The following is a 25,636-nucleotide window of genomic DNA, read 5'->3' on the forward strand; positions in this document are numbered from 1 at the left end:
TACTGGTGTGTGAATGCCTGGCTCTCCACGTATTCAGATAAAGCACCCTTCCTGCCACGTCAGCGTTTCCTTCCTTCTCTCTTCTTCAGTTTGGTCACGCCACAAGCTCTTCCACTCTTTCATTTCACTTGTGATTTTTTTCTTCTTCCCTCTCTTTCTCTAACAGCAACTCCATTCTCTCACTCCGATTCTGCATCGGCTTCATGGCAGTTACACTGCGCAGCACCAACAACAACTTGCTTCCGTTAAGGTGATCGATTTCTCTCTCTCTCTCTCTTGCTGGTTGCGAATTACGATTACAATTACGATTCTTCTTCGCTGAGTGAGTGAGCGTGGAGGCACCTAGGTTTTCCGCGTAGATTACGATTGGAACGTTTGTCCGCTGTATTATACAGCATACGCTGAAACTGCTTGAGCTAATTTGTGACGATAATTGTAATTCAGGAAGTGTCTGTTTCCTTGATTTTGATGCTCTTGTCTTTCGCAGCATGGAAATGTGTGTTTCAATCGGTGAAGAATGGTTGAGAGTAGTCATGACTTTTGATGCGTGGTTTTGTTGCAAGTTCTTTAGGTGATAATGATCTGGCTTTGCCTATGTGTTTTAATTATTATCAAATTTGAGAGATTTAGATAATAGGAGGATCTATTATTAATTGCTGTGGGTTAACAGAGCATTGGTTAGCTATTTAAGTTCATGAGGTAATGCTTATTATATTGGTTGGCACCAGCTCCGTGAGAAATAGCGTATTAGTGTGTTTGAACTATTGCTTTGTTTTCATATTTATTGCATTCCTTTTGAGCCGAGTTCTTGCGTATGATTTGTTGTTTATGCGCTGGTACTAATTGCATATCATATCGATTGGCAGCTCTTCGAATTGTTGGCTTTCGAAAGGCTCCCCTTTTGCAGGGAGAAAAGTGTCAGACTTACATTGCGTACTATTGAGTAAATGGGGGAGTTCAAGAAAGGGATGCCTCATACGACATGATGTTTTATCGAGCAGTAATTATGGTCTGTTGGGCTTTAGAAAATGCTATTTGGTTATTTCTAAACCTAGAAGGGGGGCGCACCTGTTACCATTTGCCTCCTCTGATGATGGTGTGACTGTCAATGGGAGCCTCCAAGCTAGCACCGGTACTGACCTAGAAAAAATGAGGGTGGAACTGAATAGATCACTGGAAGATGAAGAGTTTTGCGATGGACTTGTCCAAGCTTTATATGATGCAGCCAGGGTTTTTGAACTGGCAATTAAAGAACATAAATCGTTCTCACGAATGTCCTGGTTATCAACAGCCTGGCTTGGGGTAGACCAAAATGCATGGGTGAAGGCACTGTCTTGTCAGGTATGGCATTTATCTTGTCAGATATTATCATGACTTTTGTTGCACATTATTATTTGGGTCATATCATGCATAAAGTTCAACACGCATTTGTGAAAATAAATTTTAGACTGACAGCCTTTGTGATAGCATGTTATTCTATAGTCTAACTCATGTGAGCTTAGACAAATACAAGCTACATGAATTGTTAAAAGGAAGAAGACAATAGGTTTTATTTTGCAAGTCTTTGTTGGTATACTGACTAAAATATGCACCGACATATGTCAATAACAAGCACAATTATGGTTACTACATACTAGGAGAAGCTTTCCATTATTAGGCATGTTATGCATGTACTTGGGAACATCAATATTAGAGTTAATAGAGCATTTTATCAGTCATAAGCATTGAGATGGTGTTACTGTGTGTGTTTGTGACATTTTTATCTATAATACTAATTCATTTTTAATAACTTTAATTTGCTTGTATTTTTATCAGTAGGACAGATATACAGTGCATCAATATGGAAAGCAACTAATTATCTCTCTTTTCTACTGATTATTAAAAGCATTATGTTGAGATAGAAATTATTTTTTGTATATCGATTTTATAATTTCTTTTATTAGGATAGATTTGTAGCATGTAATATAGCTCTTTTATTGTATAGTAGCAATAGGAATTGCTCCATATATATTATGTAAATTCCTTGTATATTCTGAATGAGTCCGAATTATATTTAGAAAATCTCTCTATCCACTTGGTTTCAACGCTTTAGTAATTTTTGTTGTTCCTGATAGGAAGTTCCACATTGTCTGCCTCAGTTCTTGGAGTGCAGCTTATATATTTGTTGAACAACTTCACTTAGTGCCAATTGGTTTTAAGTTGAAATCTAACATGGTATCAGAGCCTATAGTCCATCTTAGTTCTTGCTTATTCTAGTTGGCTTGCCTGTATTGGCAGACATCTGTGGAGGGGGGGTGTTAGGAAGTTCCACATTGCCTGCCTCAGTTCTTGGAGTGCAGCTTATATATCTGTTGGACATCTTAGTTCTTGCCTATTCTAGTTGGCTTGCCTGTATTGACAGACATCTGTGGAGGGGGGGGGGGTGTTAGGAAGTTCCACATCGTCTACCTCAGTTCTTGGGATACAACTTATATATCTGTTGGACAACTTCACTTAGTGCCAATTGGTTTTAAGTTGAAATCTAACAGTTCCATGGTTTATGGAGGGGATATTCATAGTTTCCACTACATATCACTTGATCCGACAATTTTTGGTGTAGGGGAGGGCATTGAAAAGTCCCATATTGTCTACCTCAGCCACAAGGGTGTGATTTATATACTTGTTGAACTACTTAACTTGATCTGGTTTTACGATGAAATCTAATGCATTAATGTGATACAGATATTGCTTCTTGTAATATTGAAAAGCATTATCACTGAAATGTGGTTCTCTCCTCCTCCTAGGCCAATCCAGTAGTGATTCAATGGTATGGTACGACTCTTCAAAGTTATCACTGCATAACTGCCGAAGGAAATGGTCTTGTTTCACCTTTTTGTATATGTTTGTAAGTAGGTGTTTTATGTTTCACTATTTTGAAGTAATAGGCAGTTGAGTCTTTGGCTTTAGGTAATTTAATGTGTTGTCTGCTTTTAGGCTTAGGATTAGGGAATTTGGCTTCATCCTCATTATATCTCTTTTTTCTAATGAACATTTGTATTGATGGAACCTAATTATATATTGCTGTAATATACATGTTCATCATAAATTAATCTGAGTGATGTTTCTTCTATTGCCTTTGCTACAAGAACTTTTAGGATCTCATTGGTCATAACTGACAAGTTATTTGAGCTCATTGTTTTTAAATTTTCAAAATTATAGAAAAACTGAGAAACAAGTTGCATAAATTCTCTCAGGCTGCTGTGTACTCCTTATTGCAAGCTGCAAGTGAAATTTCATCTCAAAGTGACGGTAGAGGCAGAAATGTTAATGTATTTTTTCAAAGGAGGTAGCAGTTGCTTTGTATTTTGGTTTACTTTTATCTGTTTCCATTGAACTTTGCAAAGAATAAAATGTTAGACTTATTTATCAGAAGGAAGTAGAAATTCTATGCTTGAATTTGTGTGTTGTAAACTTGTAATAGATGTACCAGAAATATTTCATAAGATAAGTAGTTCAGTCATTTTATGGTTTATAAGTGTGTTTTATACAGCTATTTTACATCTTAATGTCAAATTCTGAAGTTTAAAGATTTTTTTTTAAATCAGCAAATTTATACCAAATATATGGTACCAGAGATACCTTCAATAAGAAATTACAAAAGATAAGTGTCCAGTTGAAAGCTGCAAGGTTAGAGGGTATTAATATTCATAATGAAATAAATACTAACTAACCCCAATTCTAACAACCAAGACATCAGCAACATAAAAACAAAAGAAACCTTAGAATATAGCTTCACCATGAAATGTGGCTAACCCCCCACCATATGAAAACTACACCAGGAGTATCAAGATTCTGATATACCAATATTCCCCTGTACCAATAATCCGATTACCACAAGCCAAAACCCCTGCGAACCCGATTGCCAGCAATTGGAGCAGCTACCAGATCAAAAGATTACGCACTGTTTGATTCGTAACTGTATCCCATGCTGTTCAAAAGTGATGCCGGGATCCAGTTCCCTATGAAGCACGGACAACTCTCTTGTTTGAAGTGTCACAATGTCGGACACGTTTCTGATACTAGCACTCTACTCCACAGTTGGGACTTGTTTTACATGTGTCAGGCACTTTTCATTAGGTTTGCAATTAAAAATTATTTTTTGTTGGCTTGGACACCTAAGCTGACACCTCTACACAACTTGAACACTTGAGCTAACATTGCTATATAGATGGCACACACTAATATTATTTAAAAATATTTATTTTTTTTAGCTTTAAGAAAAGTCAGCTAAAAATATAATATAAAATATAAAAAGATAACACCTCTTACTTTAATTTGTAATGAGGCTTGTTATCATAGATAAAACATATAAGGTTATTTTAAAAAGGTCAACAATACTACCTATTTAGATCTTTTGTTATGTTATTCATATTTTGTTTCATTAGACTATTTCTAGCTATACCCACATGGTGTCCCAATGTCTAATATTTTAGACATTAGCTGTGTTATGTTTGGTATCTGTGTTAGAGTCCATGCTTCACAGCCAGTTCAAATGAGAACCATCTGATTTGAATTTTTGGGCTCGTGTTTAAGGTAGTAACTTGTGTTGTACCTTCAATATCAAACAGACTAATTTTTAATATCATATCAATTTTCTATCCACACAAAAAATGATTGTACACTTCTAAACCATTTCGATTGCCTTCCAATCTTTGATTCACCATTATTGACGTGTTTCCTGGCTATTTTTTCTCTTTTCATGTTGTTTAGTTTTAATATTTTACACTACTCCCTAGTAGCTTTGGGCATAAAACTTGTGCAAATGTTTCATTGATTCAGTTTGCTAAGGCTATCTGCTCCCCTGGAGAGTTTAATTAGAGAAAAATTATCAGCCAAACACCCTGAAGCATATGAATGGTTTTGGTCTGAGCAAGTACCAGCTGCAGTAGCATCCTTTGTTAATAAGTTAGAAGGGGATGGACGCTTTACTGCTGCCATTGCATTGTATGTTTTCTCTTATCTATATATTGAGATATTAACTGCTACTTGTCATTTCTTGTTCCTTGATATTATTATTATTATTATTATTATTATTATTATTACTATTATTTTTTTTGTTATAGACAATGCATAAATGATCTTTTAACTGAATTCTCAGGTCTGGAAAAAATGAGATATTAACTGCTACTTGTCATTTCTTGTTCCTTGATATTATTATTATTATTATTATTATTATTATTATTACTATTATTTTTTTTGTTATAGACAATGAATAAATGATCTTTTAACTGAATTCTCAGGTCTGGAAAAAATATGGGTTTAAGCAGTGCAAGTGACATATCACTTCTTCTGCTTGCACTAACATGTATTGCTGCAATTGCTAAACTTGGTCCGTCAAGAGTTTCTTGTTCGCAATTCTTTTCAATGATCACAGAGATATCCGGTAGTTTGATGGACATGATGGTTGGTTTGATTCCTGTAAGTCAAGCATATAATTCTATAAAAAATATTGGTCTGCACAGAGAATTTCTTGTACATTTTGGTCCTCGGGCTGCCTCATGTAGAGCAAAAGAGAAGTGGGGTTCAGAAGAGGTTGTTTTCTGGGTAAATCTTGCTCAGAAGCAGCTACAGCAAGCTATTGATAAGGAAAAAATATGGTCAAGATTGACAACATCTGAAAGTATTGAGGTTAGTTATGTTCTATTTTGAAGAGGGCATGGTTTTGACAATTCTAGAGAGATGATGCTGGATGAAATGTCTCAGAACACATTCAGTTGAAATGATATTGGACCCTAGAAAAAACACACTGAATTTGGAGTAAATTATAGAAACATGTTTTAAGCCACGATTTGAGTACAAAGTACAAACATCAACAAACACAGGGTTTCCACCTAACAAGGAGTTCCCTCCTTCAAAACACCAGAAATAACAATCTTACACCATAATTACCTTCTACAAATATGTAACAACTTTTATAACATTGTAACTGTCATCATAACCTATAACTGCTTAATCTGAAATTAATATAAAAATAACTGCCTAATCATAGTTATCAATCCCAGATAGCGGCGCAGAGAGGCTGACTCCAAAATCGATATTCTAATATTTTACTCATAATTCATGAACTGTTCAAGATTAATTATAAAAACTCATAGTCCTCAAACAAAACATACCAGTAGATAGCAAAAGAGGATAACAGAGTCAAGAAACAAAAAGAATCAGAATACAGCTACTGCTCAGCAGCTGGGTAGTGGGGGAAAAAAGAAAATGTGAAAATTGATAGAAGAGAAAAAAGGAAAGTGAGTAGAGGAACAAGAGAAAGAAGGAAAGTGTGTCCAAGTGTCCAACCTGCAGGACTGGAGGAGAAAGAGGAAAACAGAAGTGGGTTGCTGGTAAAAAAAATGGTAGCCGGAAATAGCAGTGGGTCCCCAGAAACAAAGGTTGGGTTATGTGCAGGCAACTAGGAGGAATAAATAAATTGTCCAGGGTATTTTTCCACTTTGAAGGCTGACGCACATCTAGAATCCCCAAAATACTCCCAAATGAACTATGTGCCTAATAACTTCCAAATATAGAATGCTTAATTCAGAACTTGGTCCAATATAGAAATAACCTTGTCCTCAAGGCTGAAATAAGGAAATTGTCCCATGCAGATCAATATTTGAATTTGGTTCCATCAATTCAACCTCCCATCATCTCTTCCCGCCAAACAAGCACTCAACTTCCTTTCACGACCTCTATGAAGTGGCCAAATTGTTGGCCACAATGAAAACAACATCCTTCTTCCCTCCTAACATACTCTTGATAAAGTAAATACCTAGTGCTGTGGGGTTTTTGTTTTGTATCTGAACGATGAATTTCATGAATAACTAGCAGCAGAACTTTCACTTTTTCCTATTGTATTCCTGCCTGATTTCGTGCTTGGAGAAGGAACATAGTGCTGTTCTTGGGCTTGATTAATACTTGAATTCACAGGTTTATAACTAGAAACAGTCTAGTGGTTAAACTCTGTTCTCACATGTGAAAGTGCCTCCCTCCTGTCAATCTGTAACTGCTCCACGCCTCCACCTGTAGCCAAACTGCATGAACAATTTTTTTCTGTGCCAAACATCATACTATCATCATATAAGATATGACACAACAATATCCTAAATGAGATACAAGATATACAGAAAAAAGGAAAGGAATCCCCAAATCTAAGATATGATTCAACAATCCCCTAAATAAGGTAACTAAGAAACACAAAACGAATCAACAAATATCAATCAGAATCGATCACATAATCAACAATTAAGTTTGAAGAGAAAGAACATTCAGTAAATGAAATAACAAAAGAATGAAGAGATGAGTTCAGTTGAGTATACTAGAGCTAATCCTCTTCCATTCATGTATGTGCTTTGTTGTTACAAAAGTTTCAATTGAAAGTTAGCACACTGCAGGTCTTGGAGAAGGATTTGGCTGTTTTTGGGTTCTTTATTGCTTTAGGCAGAAGTACAAGGTCATTTCTTTTGACAAATGGTTTTGATACTCTAGATGATCCAATTGAAGATTTCATCAGGTACAACTTGTATATGTTATTCCTGTTGTTAAAACATTATGTTTCTTGTTGTTTAAGAGTCTTATCATGTTAGTGGCTATTAGGCTAGGCTTGTACTAGCTGTACTATGCTAGTAGATGACCTAGATAAATAAGTATTTTAGGTTAGTAACTTTACACACCATATCACTTCTCTCCTTTTCCATCTAATTCAAACTCATCTTTCTTTATCTTTAACTTTGTTTTTGCTTTCTATGAATGTTTATGCATTTTTTTAATATAACTATTTGTTACAGGTATCTTATTGGAGGCAGTATTTTATACTACCCTCAGCTCTCATCCATTAGTTCATATCAATTGTACGTAGAGGTTAGTATTATGGTCATTAAATTTTACAGACACGCTTAATCATTAAGTTATTTTAACTGGTAAAAGCCTATTAACTGCATAGGTAGTTTGTGAAGAGTTGGATTGGCTTCCATTTTATCCGGGAATCACCAGCGTTACAAAACAATCTCATATGCATAGAAGTAAACATGAAGGTCCTCCCAATGCTGAAGCAGTGCGCCAAGCTTTTGATGTTTGCTCTCATTGGATGCAGAGCTTTATTAAATACAGTACATGGCTGGAGAGCCCTTCAAATGTGAAAGCAGCTGAGTTTCTGTCGACAGGGTAACTGAAACAATGTTTGTTTATGGTTTGACAAATACTAACTTCTAATTTAATAAATTATTATATGTATTTTATTTTATGTTAGGCACAAGAAGTTGATGGAATGCATGGAAGAACTTGGGATGATTAGGTAATCTATGAATCAAAGTCTGCATTTACAATGTATTTGCATTCAAATAGTTGCATTTATATTGTACTTGTACAAATTCATTGACGCCAATATTCAGGCATCAAAACTATACATATTTGGAGTAAAATTAAGACCATGAAATTGATTGCTGAAAGCTTCATAAGAACAACTGAAAGAGATCAGTGTAGTAACTGCATGTTACAGTTGCATATGCTTCTGTTATATTCATGCCAAAATATTCACCAAAAAATGTTTGGAGGGTTGTCAAATGTGCTTTGTTGTTCTTGTTTTTGTAATTGGCCAATAAATGTGTGTATTTCGTCAACTTTAGCTTTCACAATAAATTTTTCATTTCTTCAATATAAAATTTGTTATTACATTGCTAGGTTTTATCCTACAACTCTTACTTCAGAGGAGAATTTACTTCTATTAAACAGCCACAATCACATAAAAGAAAGTGAATATGGCATGTGACTACTCTTCAAACAAATGAATAATTACATGTGGAAGACAAAATGGAAGGCCAAGTGTTGAATCTAGAGGATAGAATAACAACCTTGGAAACTGGCCCACTGATTATTAAGTTTGCATATATGTTGTGTCCTCTAAAGGCAGTGAAATTAGTTCTGTTATGATTCAAATTATTATGAAATTCTGTATTTGTGCCTCTGAAGCATAAATGGTACTATTTTCAAATGTATCTTGTCAAAGTCCAAGACAATCCTTTAGGAAATGAACTTCGAGGTTGGTCAAGATAGTGCTACCTTTTAACATGATGGCTCCATTTGGTTGGAAAATGTTCATTCACTTGGGGGGGGAGGGAGGTGGGGGGAGTTAAAAATTCTATATACGTGCAAGGGATATGGGTTGAATGGTCATATTATGGGACAAAGCATCATCTACCAGAGAGCTTGTTTAGCACCGACACCCTCATGCAACTAGTGCAGATACCATGTGATGTTGAACTAATTGTCTAATGTCTTGTATGGTGCCAACATTTTTTTGAAGTTGTTTATACATACTTTGTATTTATATTTTATAGCGTTTACTAGAATTCCAGGGGTTGTGAACCTGATGTTTTATAGAGTTTCTTATTCCAAAGTTGTGTTGCTTATTATTTTTGTAAAATGTAATGCAGGGATAAGGCATTGGAGACCGAAGGCAAGAAAGCAGCTCATAGACGTAGATCTACAGTTCAGTCAACTATAAAAGAGTCAGGTTCTTTTGATGAGGTTTGATTCCCATTTTCAAAATTTGAATTTCATCCAAGTGCTGCTTCCAGTTTTGTTGAATTAGTAAATTACTTGGATTAGTGTCAAGCCTGAAAATATAGGCCTTAAAGATTAATACATTTATTTTATTCTTGAATACTGTTAGAATAATGTACAGTTCATGCATAACATGTTAAATGAGTTCATGCATCACATGTTAAATACATTTAGTTTTCATAGCAATTATAAACCTTTTGTTTTGAAGTATCTCATTCTTGTTTATGCCTTCTCTTTGGCATATAATTTTAGGCATTGAAAAGTGTTGAAGAGACTGTTGTAAGACTTGAAAAGTTGCTTCAAGAGTTGCACGTATCAAGCTCTAGTTCTGGAAAAGAGCATTTGAAAGCAGCCTGTTCTGATTTGGAGAAAATACGAAAACTTTGGAAAGAAGCTGAATTCCTGGAGGCATCTTTTAGAGCAAAAGCTGATTCTCTGCAAGAGGTACACCTTCCAACCCTCACCAACCTCCTTGATCAATTCTTTGGAACAATGCATAATGGATATCTACCTTGGAATTATTTTAATTTCCATGAATTTTAATTGACAAAGGAGATTAAGAACTGAATACCAGTTTCTAATGATCAAAACTGTATAATTCAGGTTACAGTATATAAAGCTTTGATAATAAAAGCTATCATAGAATTATGGGCTGAGAATCTGGCCTGATGACTACAAATAAGAAAATCAGTCCTAATTACATAAAATGAGGAAACAAATCTACTTAAATTTGATGTGTTTGATGGTTCTCGGATTCCAAAGAATAAATGGACGAATCCACATAACTATTCATTGTACACCTATGATTCACTTGGGGTCTTGTTAAAATAAGGAAATATTAAGAAACACAACTTTGAGAGAATGCCTAGAGAGAGAGAGACAGAGAGTGGGTGGGAGAGAGTTAGGACTAGAAGAGAGAAGACAGAGAGAGAGTGAGAGTGGATCCCCATCGGAACAAGGCTTGGAACAGGAATGGACAACGACAAAGTTACATTTGAGCTAACTGGAGAGGCCAGAATGACATACAATCATTCTACTTCACCCGATTCCCTGAGGATGCGACGGAGAAAGAACTGTGGCTTCATTTCAAAAAGTTTGGTGATGTACGGGAAGTTTTCATATCCAGACAAAGGAACAAGAACGGTAAAAGATATGGGTTTGTTAGATTTAAAGGGATGGAAGACGTGCGCAGCTTAGAAAAGAAGCTAGACAACATCATCTTCAGTGGGCTGAAGATGTATGTTAACATCCCAAAATATGGGAGAGTCAGGGATGCACAGATAGTACCAGAAGCTAAACGAACATAAGAGAAACAACAAAAGGGAAAGGAGGAACCTTCTCGAAGACACCCATTCCCGAGAACGACTCAAGGGTCGTGGCCAGGAACAACAGACACCCAGCTCCAATGGGAAGACCAGGTAGTCAAAACCATAGCCGTGAAGGATCATGGTCTTCGGTGTATCTTGACTTAACGACAACAGGGATTAAATGGCTCAAAGAGACGTGGGTGGAAAGACTAAAAAATCTGTCCATGTTCAATAGAGTTGAAGACGACTTACTTTGGGGCATCGAAGCTGACATATCGCCAAAGTACATGGGAGACGATATTGTACTCTTACTAGGCCTCACGGACGACAGAGCTCAGCAGATGGTGGAAGAAGAAATAGAAGGAGGAGTCTCTTCGTTCCACTCACTGGAAAAGTGGAACCCGAAATTGCGTCCTGGATGCCAGCTGACTTGGGTGAACTGTTGGGGCATCCCATTAGTGGCCTGGGACACGGAACAAATTAGGAAGATAGTGGTTGGTATTGGAGAAGTGGTGGACGTGGACGACGATGTCGAGATGCTTCGGAGGCTGGACAGGGCACGAGTCCTCATTAAAACACCATGGAAGCCACTCATACAACACACCGTCAATGTACACATCCAAGGTGAAGTGTACGGTGTGCATCTAGTGGAGGAAGGTGGGATTTGTTCAGAGATGCATCAATGCCGGCGCGGGAGCGAGTACGGGTCATCGGAAGAAATAGAAACCGATGTAAGTGACGTCGGAATGCCGCTCAAAGAAGACAGAAGAAGATCGGCGTTGGAAGATGGCCTTACCGTGAATCCGACAGAAAACCAGGCCCAGACAGTTGCGCCCGAGTTTGTGCAGGTGGCACACAAGGGAGCGCAGCTCGCACACGCCGCGCATGGCGTCGCGAAGGTTGCTGACGTCATGACGGACGAGACGGGGATGACGAAGACCAGCGCGTGCAAGTAACCAGTGGTCAAAAGGAAAAACAACGACCACTGAGTAATAGTATCATCTCGTAGACAAAACAGGCCAGGCAAAAAGGAAGCACAGTGGATTCCATATTGGGCATGGACGCAGAACGAGAGGCACACCAACCAATGTGGACTGAGGTCAACCATTCAGAGGAAGGTAGCTAAGAAGAGGGTAGGCTACAGGATGTCGGGAAAAGAAAATTCAAAGCAGAAAGGAATACTTGCTATATAAATGAAAATGGGTTAGACATAAGGAGGGGGGATGTGGTAGGGGAATTTAGATGGAAGAAGAAAGAGGAACGTGACCACCACCTGGAAGAGGAAAGTAATTCAAATGAAATGGGCCTTTCTATTTACACCCCTTTTAAAGGCACAACACCCATTGCCTTCAGCCCACAAACTGATAACGTAGCTACAGCTCCCCCCTGGCAGGTGTATTCTCGAACCAGGAGGTTCCAAAAGAAATCGTAGGTGGAATGTGCAATTGCTGAAGCTCATGAAATTGAGTCACAATTAAAAGTAATAAGCACACAACAACAGCTAGTAACGGACACAAAAAAAGAAAGAAAGGGCTCTAACTATAATTCTGCCCACATACAAGTATCATCAGTCCAGGCTGTAGTGGAGATTGCAGACCAAAGAGAAAACATGAAGCAAGCTGCAACAGATATATGGAATATAGCAAAACAATTGGGGGTAACAGGAGCTGCAGATCAGGGGAGGTTTGTTGAGAAAATCTTGATAATGGAGGAAAGAGATAGGAAAGAGGCAGAGAGATTGGGGAAGAAAAGTGATAACCCATGAACATCATCACATATAATGTTAGAGGGCTAGGGAAGGGGGTGAAATGGTCAACAATAAGGAGATTGGTTAAAAAAGAGAATGTAGATATGATATGTATCCAGGAAACAAAGGAGACAATTGAGAAATCAATGTGCTAGGCACTGTGGGGGGACCCAGAAATAACTTGGGAAATGCAGCCTGCAGTCAACAAGACAGGAGGAATTTTATGCATGTGGAGTGACAAAACATTCAAATTAGAAAGGAAAGTTATTGAAAATGGTTTTATTCTGTTAACAGGTCAATGGATTAAGGAGGCACAATTGGTTCATATTGTAAGCATATACTCACCATGTGATATTCAAAATAAGAGAATACTATGGGATACCATCAAACAGCTGAAAATCTCAAATCAGGGGGGATTATGGTGTATAATGGGGGACTTCAACAACATTAGAAATCATTCAGAAAGAATGGGTGTTAGTCAAAGAGGGGTGGAGGAGAGCAGTATCAATTAGTTCAATGAATGGATTGAACAGTTGGAGGTAGAGGATGTACCATGGGTGGGAAGAAAATTCACATGGTTCAGACCCAACGGAGCTGCTAGGAGCAAGTTGGACAGATTTATGGTATCCTCAGAATGGCTTGCCAAATGGCCAGGAAGTTCCCAGCATCCACTAGATAGGAACTTTTCTGACCATTGCCCGGTTTTACTCAGGTCTAAGTTTGTAGACTGGGGTCCAAAACCATTCAGGATTCTTAATTGTTGGCTACTGGACAACTCTTTCAAGTCAATCGTGCAGGAATGCTGGACATCCCACCAGCAAAGGGGTTGGGGAGGCTATGTGCTTAAAGAAAAAATAAAGAGGCTGAAAGCAAGGTTGAAAATATGGAATAGGGACCATTTTGGGGATACTTTTAAGAAATACAAGAAGATTGAGGAAGAGTTAAACAAGATGGAAGAGAGCACAATTGACAGACACCTTTCCCCTCAAGAAGTGTTGATCAAGAAACAGCTCCAAGAAGATCTGTGGGTAGCTGCCCAATCTCATGAATCTTTACTGAGGCAGAAGGCGAGATCTAGATGGATAAAAGAAGGGGACTGCAACTCCCATTATTTCCACTTGATGTTAAATGTTGGCCGTAGAAGCAACTCCCTCAATGGAGTGTGGATTGATGGCTCATGGATTGAAGAACCGGCAAGAGTAAAAGAGACAGTCATACTATTTTTCCTGCAAAGATTCCAAGAATCTGACCAAGATAGACCTCGCTTAGATGGAATCTGTTTTCAAACCATTGGCCACCAAGAAAATCACAAGCTAGTGGGGCGCTTTCAGGAGGAAGAGGTAAAAGATGCAGTCTGGGATTGTGGGAGTGAGAAAAGTCCAGGCCCAGATGGAATTAATTTTAAATTCATTAAGAGCTTTTGGAATGTAATCAAACCCGATGTCCTTCGGTTTTTGGACGAATTCTATGTCAATGGAATGTTCCCAAAGGGTTGCAATGCCTCTTTCATAGCTTTAATTCCTAAGGTGGCGGGTCCACAAGTTCTGGATGAATATAGACCCATATCACTTATTAGCTGCATGTACAAGATAGTTGCCAAGTTACTGACTAATAGATTGAAGAAGGTTATGTCACTCATAATAGATGAAAGGCAATCTGCATTCATAGGGGACAGACACTTGTTACATAGTGCACTGATAGTCAATGAGGTGGTTGAGGAGGCTAAAAGAAGCTAGAAGCCATGCATTGTCTTCAAAGTGGACTATGAGAAGGCATATGATTCAGTCTCCTGAGAATTTTTGTTTTACATGCTTAGAAGGCTGGGAATTTTTGTTTTACATGCTTAGAAGGCTGGGATTCTGCTCCAAATGGATCCAATGGATAAAGGGGTGTTTAACATCCGCATCTATTTCGGTACTGATAAATGGTAACCCCTCGCCTGAGTTCATTCCACAAAGAGGGCTTAGGCAAGGGGATCCATTAGCACCACTTCTCTTCAATATTGTTGTTGAGGCATTAAATGGGCTGGTGAAAGAAGCGGTGAAAAAAAATTTATTCAGGGGTTTCTCAGTGGGATCAAATAATGTGGAAATTGGCATCCTCCAATATGCGGATGACACCATATTTTTTGGAGGCATCAATGGAGAATGTCAAGGCAATCAAAGCAACTCTGTGGACCTTTGAACTTGCATTAGGCCTTAAAATTAACTTTACAAAAAGCTATTTTGGTGCAATTGGAATGTCGGATGGGTGGAAGCTTGAGGCAGCTGGTTGTTTGAATAGTAGCTTGTTGTCCATCCCGTTTGTTTACCTTGGAATACCTATAGGGGCAAACCCTAGACGGTACCAGATGTGGGATCCTATTCTCAAAAAGTGTGAGAGAAAGTTAGCTAGGATCCCCAAGAAGGTGATGGACAAGTTAGTAAGCATCCAACGTAGATTCCTTTGGGGGTGGCGACTTAGAACAAAACAAGATTGCATGGATTAAATGGGAGACAGTTTGCCTTCCAAAAGATAAAGGGGACTTGGGCATCAAGGACATAAACACTTTCAATCTCGCTCTGCTCGGCAAATGGAAGTGGAATCTATTTCAACATGAAGGTCAGTTGTGGGTTAGGGTTCTGGAGTCCAAGTACGGTGGATGGAGGAGTTTGGATGAAGTACCTCATGGCAATAATGAGTCCATATGGTGGAGGGACTTAAAGGTGGCATTTCAAAACTCACAACAGGGTGCTGATGTTCAAAATAGCATATTGTGGAGGGTTGGCTGCGGTGACAGAATCAAGTTCTGGGAGGATAAATGGTTAGATGGAGAGGTATCATTAGTAGCAAAGTATCCCAGATTATACTTAATCTCTTGCCAACAAAACCAGCTTATTCAGCAGATGGGAGGATATAAGGAATTAGAGTGGGAGTGGAACTTCTCATGGAGGAGGCCATTATTTGATAACGAGATACCAATGGCTGTTAGTTTCCTAAAAGATATTGAAAGCAAGCCTATTCAGATGCATAGAAGAGATGACTGGGTGTGGATGGCAGATCCAAGTGGGCAATACTCGGTGCAAAGTGCTTACAACATGTTGAGGGGAGAAGCAATAGTGGGGATCCAAGACCGGGCTTTCGAAGAACTGTGGAAGCTAAAGGTCCCAACTAAAATACTAGTTTTTGCATGGAGATTACTTAAAGAGAGATTGCCAACTAAAAGAAATTTATATAGGAGACAGGTGGAGGTCAATGATAGGAGTTGCCCATTATGCAGTAGTATGGAGGAGGATGTGGGACACCTATTCTTTCACTGCAGTAAAATAATCCCTATTTGGTGGGAATCTTTATCTTGGGTGAACATCACAGCAGCTCTCCCGCAAAATCCAAGGCATAATTTCCTCCAACATGGATCGATAATGGCTGATGGGATAAGGGCTAATAGGGAGAAATGTTTGTGGCTGGCTGTGACCTGGACTATATGGCAGCAAATAAACAAGATAATCTTTTCCAATGATTCCTTCGATAGCAATAAACTGATGGACGACGCAGCTTTCTTATTGTGGACATGGCTGAGAAATTTGGAGAAGGATTTTTCCATTCATTTTAATCAATGGTCTAACAATCTTAGAGCAGGGTTTAGGCATTAGCAGAGGATACAAATATAGATTAGAAGTAGCTATTAATAATATGTTTGTGGCCTGGATTTGGTTCCTATCTAGAATTCATTTAATCTGATTTGGAACCAAAAGCACAGGAAACCAAATATCTGTACTTTAGTACCTCTGGTACTCATTTTACACACACACACACACACACACACACACACACACACACACACACACACACACACATATATATATATATATATATATATATATATATATATATATATTTGCTGATAAAAAAAAAATGATTCACTTGGATTTTGACTAATTGAGCTTCTGTGCATGTCTTGCTTAAAAAGTTGGTAAATACTGGATGCAACTTTGGTTGTATATGCTTGGTTAATTCTGTTTGCTTCTTGCCGTGCCTCTAGGTTGTGCTCTTTTTTTATATTATTTTTTTATCCTTCCCTTACACAATAATTTCATTGTCTTGTACACTAGTCACAATTGTTTGCTTTTTGAGAATTTGTTTTATAGTGAATTATATTTTTATTATACTGATTCAGGGGGTTGACAGTGGTCGGACCTACTCACCAGTTGGTGAAGAGGAGGAGTATATAAAAGGGAAAAGCAAAAAGAATCCTAATGTAAGGGTGGACAGGAGCAAAAGGTATGAATTTTTTATACTAAATTTTGGCTTGCTTATTTTCATATCTAGATACTGGTTTCTGAAAGTACAATTAGCAGCTGTTACTTTCTTCTCTTTTTCGAAGTTTTTTTTTAATATATTTATATGAAAAGAACATCTTTTCTTCCAGAAATGTTGGGAAATCCCGTGGATTCTGGAGCATCTTTGGACGTCCTGTCACCAAAAAGCCTGGCTTGGAGTCTGATGCGGATCCTTATGTATGCATTGTTGTCCTATTAATTTGATGATGCTATTTTTCTCTCCATATCTATAGTGCAACATAACTCAACTGTCTATTTGTTTTTGCTTTTATTGTGATAAATAAAGTATTAGCATAGGATGTTCATTTTAAATTTGTAATTGTATTTTATTATTGTTATATATTCTTTAGTTTTTTTTCTAATCTTGTCTTATTATAATGACATTTGAATCAATGAAATGAGAATAAAAATTAATGTTTGATTAGTGGCAGAATAAAGATTATATTTGGTTGTGTTATGTCTAAATATGACGTTTGATTATATTTGGGGTGATAAATAGCATTGTCAATTAAATTAAGTGACTAGGTATTCTATACGGATGGGAGGAGAGAGAGAAACCCTCTTCAGTTAAGATACCTATTGGGTGTTGAATTTTTTAGTGAGGATAATAGAGTCAAATTGCGACAATTGTGGGCAAGCTGAATTTTGCTGGTCATTTATAAACTAGATTAGTGAGACAGAAAAGGAAACTGCTGTAGCTCACTCATGCAGAATTGAAAATTGACCTCAAAAAGCCTATCTCAAGAATTTATAAACCTCAGATTTTTTATTCTTGCTTTTGCTTAGACCCTGCACCTTCAAAGCAGTTAGGATCCAAACCACCCCCCCCCCCCACCCCACACACACACATAGTGATTGACTTCAAAATTTACAATGTCAAAATGCTATAAGGGCTTAAAATGTTATTTTATTTTGCTTTAGCTTATCACCTAATAATCTGTGTCTTGAATTAGCGCTGTGCTTCATTTGGTTTAATTGTAAAGATAATTATTTGTTATATTTGGTGAGTATACCATGTTGAACTTTGAGTAACATGAACTTGCTATCTTGCTTGAAGGAAAACAATATTGAACAGTCTGCACCAAACGTAGGGGTTGTGGACCAAGAACCCAATGAAATCCGCCGCTTCGAGCTTCTGCGAAATGAGCTAATAGAACTTGAGAAACGAGTTCAAAGAAGTGCCTATCAATCAGAAAATAATGAAGTACGTCTGAAACATTCAATAAGTTACAAGTTTATGATTTTATATTGCTTACAAAATTTTTTCTTAGCAAGTGCATTGGTAAATAATATCTCTGAAGATTTGGTTTTTAACCGTGCCAAATGGTGTTGTGAGGTGCAATCCACTTCAAGGTCTAGAGGTTTATAAATACCTCCTTTGTAACTGCATTAAAACTAACTTTTTCAGAATCAATAATATCAGTTTTTCCATTTTCTGTTCTGAATGTTTTCTCTTATTCTCTTTGTTCACTTAGTTCTCTAATTTTGATATGGTATCAAAGCTTGTTACTTCATAAAAGCTCCTCTCTTTAGTTTATCGAGCTGCACCTTCACATACATGGCTTCCTCATCTCAAGGTTTCAGTTCGCATTCATTTCCGACAACGATAGCTGAGAAATTGGATGATTCCAACTATCTACACTGGCGACAACATGTTGAACCAGTCATTAAATCGCATAAGTTGCAGAGGTTTGTGGTTAATCCAGTCATTCCGCCTCAATTTCTCACAGAAGATGATCGAATCATGGATCGTGTTAATCCTGAATACGAAGCCTGGGAAGTGCATGACCAAACGTTGCTTGTTTGGCTTCAGTCGGCACTCTCAAAGCTTGTCCTTTCTCGCGTGCTAGGCTCAAATCACTCCTATCAGGTATGGGACAAGATTCACGAGCATTTCAGCCTTCACACCAAGTCTAGAGCACGACAATTACGGACCGCGATGTGTGCTGTCTCATTCGAAGGCAAAACAATGGATGAGTACCTTCACAAAATCAAAGGCTACATCGACGAGCTTGCTGGCATTGGAGTTCTAGTACGACATGTCGATGCTATTCTTGAAGGTCTACCTTCGAACTATGCGCCAGTAGTTTCCGTGATTGAAAGAAAGAAACGTACACCATCCATTGCAGAGATTGCGGCTCTGCTTTATGGCCACGAAACTCGCCTTGTTCGATACAATCGAGACACTCAGATGCTTGTGTCTCCATCCCTGAATTACACTCAAGGTTATTTGTATGGAAGCTCATATAAAGGTAATGATTCTGGTGGCTCTAGAGGAGGTTATGGTAGAAGTAACGATGGTCGTAATGCTTCATTTGATCGAGGTGGTGGTCGCGGTGGTTCTGGAAGAGGCCGCAGTGGAGGCAGATTTGCTAATTTCCGCCTCAAGTATGGTCACACTGGTAATGTGTGCAACTTTTGTTCTGATATGAATTTTCAACCTCATGAGTCACTCGCCTTTGTTGATCCAACTACACTCCAACCAATTCCTTATTCGATTGCCTCGGGTAGGACCTTAAACACTTGGGTTAATCCTAACTCTAAACCAGTTACTCAGTCCTCCAGCCTGCCTAGTGTGATGCTTACCAATTCGACACCTCAGGGTAATGGTCAAGCTAGCTCAACATGGATTCTAGATTCTGGAGCTAGTTTTCATGTAACTGGTGAATCACAGCATATCAAACAATTGTCACATTTTGATGGACCTGACCAAATCTTTATAGGGTGAAGGTTTGAGTATTTCCAACACTGGTTCTTCATCATCTTTCTCTCCTAATGACTCTCATATTAATTTCAAACTTAAAAGTTATTACATGTTCCTTCCATTTCAAAAAATTTGCTAAGTGTCAATCAGTTTGCGAAAGATAATGCTGTTTTCTTTGAATTCCACCCTCACTTATGCCTTGTCAAATCACAGGGGACCAATAAAGTGCTCCTTCAAGGTGCTATGGGTGTTGATGGTCCTATTCTTTTCATAACATCAAACTCCAAGATCACAGACCTCAGTTGTTATCAACAACATCTTCTACTGCTAATAAAGAGTCTACTGTTGCATCTAGTTCTGGTTTTTCATCTCCTAGCATTGTTAACCTTTGGCATGCTAGGTTAGGGCACCCTAATAGTCATGTACTAAAACTTGTTCTTGATCAGTGTAACATTTCATCATCTAATAAAGTGATTTCAGATTTTTGTGCCTCTTGTTGTGTGGGAAAATCTCATAGGCTGTTTTCCCATGCTTCCACTTTAGTTTATTCTCCTTTAGAACTTGTCTTTACAGATTTATGGGGGCCTTCTCATTCAACCTCCTACTCTAGTTTCAAATATTATTTATCATTTATTGATGCCTTTTCACGATATACTTGGATATTTCCTATTAAAACCAAAGCTGAAACTATGTCTGTTTTCCAAATTTTCAAGTTATCAGTTGAACTTCAACTTAATACTAAAATAAAAAGTGTTCAATCTGATTGGGGTGGTGAATATTGACCCTTCTCTGCTTTATTAGCTTCCTGTGGCATTTCGCATAGGTTAATTTGCCCACACACTCATCATCAAAATGGTGTAGTTGAAAGGAAACATAGGCATATAGTTGATCTAGGACTCACATTACTTCATCATGCAACTCTACTACCTCTACAGTTTTGGGATTATGCTTTTGTCACTGCAGTCTATTTGATTAATAGGTTACCACTGCATCACTCAACTTTGCTATTCCATTTGTCACTCTTTTTAACAAAGAGCCTGATTTTCACTTTCTTAAAACTTTTGGCTATGCATGCTTTCCTCTGTTGAAACCCTATCATACTCACAAACTAGATTTCAGGTCTCAAGAGTGTGTTTTCTTGGGGTACTCCTCTTCACATAAAGGCTACAAATGTCTGTCTTCAACTGGTAGAATTTATATTTCTAAGGATGTTTTGGTTAATGAGTTGATGTTTCCATATTTAGATCTGTTTTCCTCTCCCTTCAGTTCAACACAGAATATTACTTCCTATTTCAGCCTCAATCCTGACCTATCTCCTCCTGTTGCAGCCTCTACACCTTCACTTTCCCAAATACCTTTCTCCAATTCCCTTTCAGCTCCCTCTATTCCTCCTGGTTTCTCTGCTACTGCCTTAAATCAAACCTCATATGAATCCACTTCCCCTCATCCTCAATCATCCAATATAGGGTCATCTAGTGAATCTATACCAACTGCAACCTCTCCCACTCATCCTCAATCATCAAATACTATGTCTCATAGTGAATTTGTGTCTGCATTAATTCTAATTCCCATTAACACTCATCCTATGCAAACTAGGTCTAAATCTGGAATACACAATCCTAGGCTGCATCCTTCATTATTTCTCACTCATTCTGAACCTAAAAGTGTAAAGCAGGCCTAGAAAGTTCATAATGGTTTGCAGCTATGCAGGAGTATAATGCTCTAATGAGAAACAAAACTTGGGATTTAGTTCCATTACCAGCTGGTAGACAAGCTATTGGATGCAAGTGGGTCTTTAAGAATAAAAGAAAATGTTGATGGTTCAATGAATAGGTACAAAGCTAGATTAGCTGTTAAGGGATTTCATCAAGTTCATGGCTTTGACTTTCATGAAAAAATTTCTCCTATGGTTAAACCAGTTACAATTAGAGTAGTTCTAACTCTTGCTCTCTCACAAGGCTGGGACCTATTTCAGCTTGATGTCAACAGTGCATTTCTAAATGGATTACTTGAGGAGACTGTCTATATGACTCAACCTGCAGGTTTTGAAGTTGAAGGAAAATCCTTGGTTTGTAAACTTTAGAAGGCTCTCTATGGGTTAAAGCTAGCTCCAAGGCAGTGGTTTGACAGGTTAAGGTCAACACTAATACAGATTGGGTTTGTAGGAAGCAAGTGTGATCCCTCTTTGTTCATTTATACACATCAACAGCACACTGTCTACATTCTAGTTTATGTAGATGATATCATCATCACTGGAAGTTCTAACTCTCTCATTCAGCAGAGAACTTGGTTTGAGAGGCTGACACGAGTTGTCAAGAAAGAGGGGTTCACCCAATGTCAGTCAGATCACAAAATGTTTGTTAATCACTCATTGGAAGGGAAGGTAACACTATTTATCGTCTATGTGGATGACATTGTAATCACGGGAGGCGACCATAACCAAATCGATCACTTGAAGAGTTTTCTGGCTAGAGAATGAGGTCAAAAATTTGGGGCAGCTTAAGTGCTTTCTAGGGATGGAAGTGGCTAGAACAAAGCATGGGATCTATAAGTCTCAAAGGAAGTACACCCTAGATCTACTTCAAGAAACAGGGATGCTTGGGTGAAAGGCAGCCGACACCCCTATAGAACCAGCCAACCAGAATAGCTCCGAAGATGATAGTCCTCCAGCTGACAAAACCAGGTACCAAAGTCTGTTTGGAAAATTAATCTACTTGACCATACCAGGCCAGACATTGGTTTTGCAGTAAGTATGGCAAGTTGCCATATGTCAAACTCCACAGATGTTCATGAGAAAGCTGTGAGGAGAATCCTACAATACCTCAAAGGTACTCCAGGCAAGAAAAACTCAGACAAGAACATTGAAGTATATACAGACTCGGATTGGGCAGGTTGTGCTTCTGACAGGAAATCAACTACTGGTTATTGCACCTTTGTGTGGGGGAACCTGGTAACTTGGAGGAGCAAGAAGCAGTCCGTGGTAGCCCGGAGTAGTGCAAAAGCCGAACTAAGAGCCATGGCACAGGGCATTTGCTAAGGAATTTGGCTGAAGAGGATGTTGGAAGAAATCAGGATTCCCACTAACTCTACAATGAAGATACTCTATGACAACAGAGCTGCCATAAGCATGGCCAAAAATCCAGTTCACCATGATCGAACAAAACATGTAGAGATTGACAGACACTTCATTAAGGAAAAAATTGACCAAGACATTATAGCTGTTACTCATGTTCCATCATGTAACCAAACAGCAGACATCCTAACTAAATCTCTTCCAAGACGCTCATATGAGGACATCAAAACCAATCTGGGAATGATAGATATCTATCACTCAGATTGAGGGGGAGTGTAGATGATTGCGGAAATTAGACAGAATCATGCGATTCTGATACAACTATAATTAGGATTTGCTATTATTTCTTTTCTTTCTTAGTTACAACAATTATAGGGATTTTGGTTCCTGATTTTTAGCTCTAAATTAGTGTACAGAATCAGTCTTGTAACCCTATTTATACACACCATTGTACCTTTTTCAAAAAATAGAAAAATACAGTTCATTTTTCTATAAATTATTTTGATCATCAGACTATCTAATCAAAATCATTCAAGAGTTTCTTAGGTTATCATTGTTCTTAGTTCTTACTTGTTGTTTTGAGCAATTGACTCTTGATACTATACGCTTGTAATTGATTAAAACAGTGAGAAAGAATTTCTCAGGATTTACCCTGTTTTTGTAATCTATTACAGGATTCATGTGATCTATTACATGTTCTGGAAACCTTTAAAGAACAATTTAATATATTACAAAATCAACGTTCAACAATTCAAAACATGAATCCTTTCACTAATCAATCCCTAAAACTTAACTTCATCTAACCTAAACATCTTTAAAACATCATTTTACCTTTTAAAACATTTATCAACATCAATTACACTAAAACCAACCAGATTGATTAAATCATTACGAGCTTGATTGATTGATTGATTTATAATAAGAATGGTTACAAAGATAATAAATAAAAATAACTGTATGTCCTAAGATACATTGAACTACTATTGAACTCAGCTAAACAATTAAAAATAACTACTATTTTCAAGAGAACAATTAAAAATTTAAAATATCACAACATCCTAAGATACATTGAACTCAGCTAAACACTAAGCTACTTGGAAGGGTAATAAACATTGAATGCTCCTATTTCCAACACTGTATGTCCTCCTCATTAAATTTATTTTCCCTTGACTGTTCTTTTAAATTGAGCTTTGAATATTGTTTTTACAGGATTTACTGGTTATTGATGATGGTGCCCCTTATAGCGATGATGCTGGGGGTGTTCAGATGGTCAGGGTTGAGAAGAAAGAAAATATCCTGGAAAAATCTTTTGGCAAACTAAAAGAAACAGGAACGGTATGCTTTAGTCTTGTGGCTTTTCTTTCTTGGAAAGATTGTCTTTCTTTTATTTGGCTTATGAATTCATTTGCATCATGGCATTGATCTGATGAAACCAACTTCTTTCCCCCCCATGTTATCTCTAGAAACTGGTGGGCATAATATATATTAGTGTCTCTGATAATATTAACAATGTCCCCTGAAATTTAAAATTAAGTCATCAATTATGTCTTGTAAACATCTATTCAATAAGCAGGATGTTTGGCAAGGAACTCAGCTGCTCGCTATTGATGTTGCTGCTGCCATGGGTTTACTTAGAAGGGCATTGATAGGGGATGAATTGACCGAGAAGGAGAAGAAAACACTTAAAAGAACCTTGACTGACATGGCTTCGGTTGTTCCTATTGGTGTTTTGATGCTTCTTCCAGTGAGTCGAACATTTTTTATTGTTCTCATCTTCTATGTCTGCATCACGACTTGTTCATGCTAGAGAAGCATATTGTTCACTCATAATCACAAAGATCCCATTAAAAGTAGGTTAGGGTTCTAAATCATTGTCTTGTTTAAATATGGACCAATGAGACCAGATCCTTTTAATCCCCAGTACCTGGTTGCCAAATCTAAATTGAAAAAGAAACAAAATTGTATAAACAAATCACATCATGTTCAACCTCTATGTTGATATCTTATTTTATAACTTTGTTACCTTTCCTAATTCTCCGGACCTTGCTTGAATTAACCCATCAAACATAAAGAGGGCTGGGTGCCTGGGTGGTTTGCCAGTCCTAGCCCACTTAGGGCAACACGGGTCGGGTTAGTTGATTGACAGTTCCATGTGAAGATCGGTGTTATTAAATGGCAGTGCCATGGCTGCTATAGGCAATTTGTGAAGGAACGCATGCTATGGCGGCGCCATAGGTTGTAAAGGCATGTTTGTATGGCAGAATTTTGACCTTCCGCGGTATTCCACCATCCGCCATATGTATTAAAATGGGGGGCCTAATGCTCACGGTTACCACTGTTGTGAGGTCTATGGAGGATCAGATTTCTGTAGCCTTACCAACTTGGGCGAGATTTTTTTGGTGATTAGAACCCATGACCACTACTATATCATAAGGGTAGTAAAATTTCCATTGTGATAAGGTATCTCAGAAGATGTAGACATTGCTCTTATCAATGATTGATAGTCCAACAAGCTTAAACTACTAGGTGATGACTTATGAATAGCTTTATTACATCTTTAACAGGCCCCTTCATGCAGGGCCCTTTGAAATTTGCCGCATTGAATGCACTAGTCCATTATTACCATGTACTGAATTTCAACTTTGGATTAATAGAATGGAGACAGCAAGGATCAAAATTATTTACCACTTAGTTATGGAGACTTTGATACCTATTAATGACTAACTTCCCTGAAAATTTAAGTTGTTAGGTGAGACTTTTTGAATAACTTTATTATATCTCTAACACACTCCTCATGCAAATCCTTTTGGCTTATGGCCATTGTGCAGCCTACTTTAACCATCTACTGAATTTTATATATATATATATATATATACACACACACACAAAGAGAGAGAGAGA

At 37.8% G+C, this 25,636-nt stretch overlaps 1 protein-coding gene across 1 annotated transcript in view; it reads left to right on the plus strand.

The window, feature by feature from the left end:
- The window catches only part of LOC114369390, a 27,884-nt gene continuing 2,248 nt past the window's right edge, over nucleotides 1-25,636 (plus strand). The window contains exons 1-16 of the mRNA XM_028326621.1: nucleotides 1-250; nucleotides 867-1,341; nucleotides 3,234-3,325; nucleotides 4,819-4,983; nucleotides 5,280-5,667; nucleotides 7,419-7,537; nucleotides 7,812-7,884; nucleotides 7,967-8,187; nucleotides 8,273-8,317; nucleotides 9,456-9,549; nucleotides 9,838-10,029; nucleotides 16,796-16,899; nucleotides 17,048-17,135; nucleotides 18,016-18,162; nucleotides 23,945-24,070; nucleotides 24,309-24,479. Of these exons, the coding sequence (XP_028182422.1) occupies nucleotides 204-250; nucleotides 867-1,341; nucleotides 3,234-3,325; nucleotides 4,819-4,983; nucleotides 5,280-5,667; nucleotides 7,419-7,537; nucleotides 7,812-7,884; nucleotides 7,967-8,187; nucleotides 8,273-8,317; nucleotides 9,456-9,549; nucleotides 9,838-10,029; nucleotides 16,796-16,899; nucleotides 17,048-17,135; nucleotides 18,016-18,162; nucleotides 23,945-24,070; nucleotides 24,309-24,479 (2,547 nt within the window). The 5' untranslated portion in view covers nucleotides 1-203. The remainder of the gene's footprint in view (nucleotides 251-866; nucleotides 1,342-3,233; nucleotides 3,326-4,818; nucleotides 4,984-5,279; nucleotides 5,668-7,418; nucleotides 7,538-7,811; nucleotides 7,885-7,966; nucleotides 8,188-8,272; nucleotides 8,318-9,455; nucleotides 9,550-9,837; nucleotides 10,030-16,795; nucleotides 16,900-17,047; nucleotides 17,136-18,015; nucleotides 18,163-23,944; nucleotides 24,071-24,308; nucleotides 24,480-25,636) is intronic.

Source organism: Glycine soja, chromosome 10 (genome assembly GCF_004193775.1).
Source record: "Glycine soja cultivar W05 chromosome 10, ASM419377v2, whole genome shotgun sequence".
Lineage (NCBI taxonomy): Eukaryota > Viridiplantae > Streptophyta > Magnoliopsida > Fabales > Fabaceae > Glycine > Glycine soja.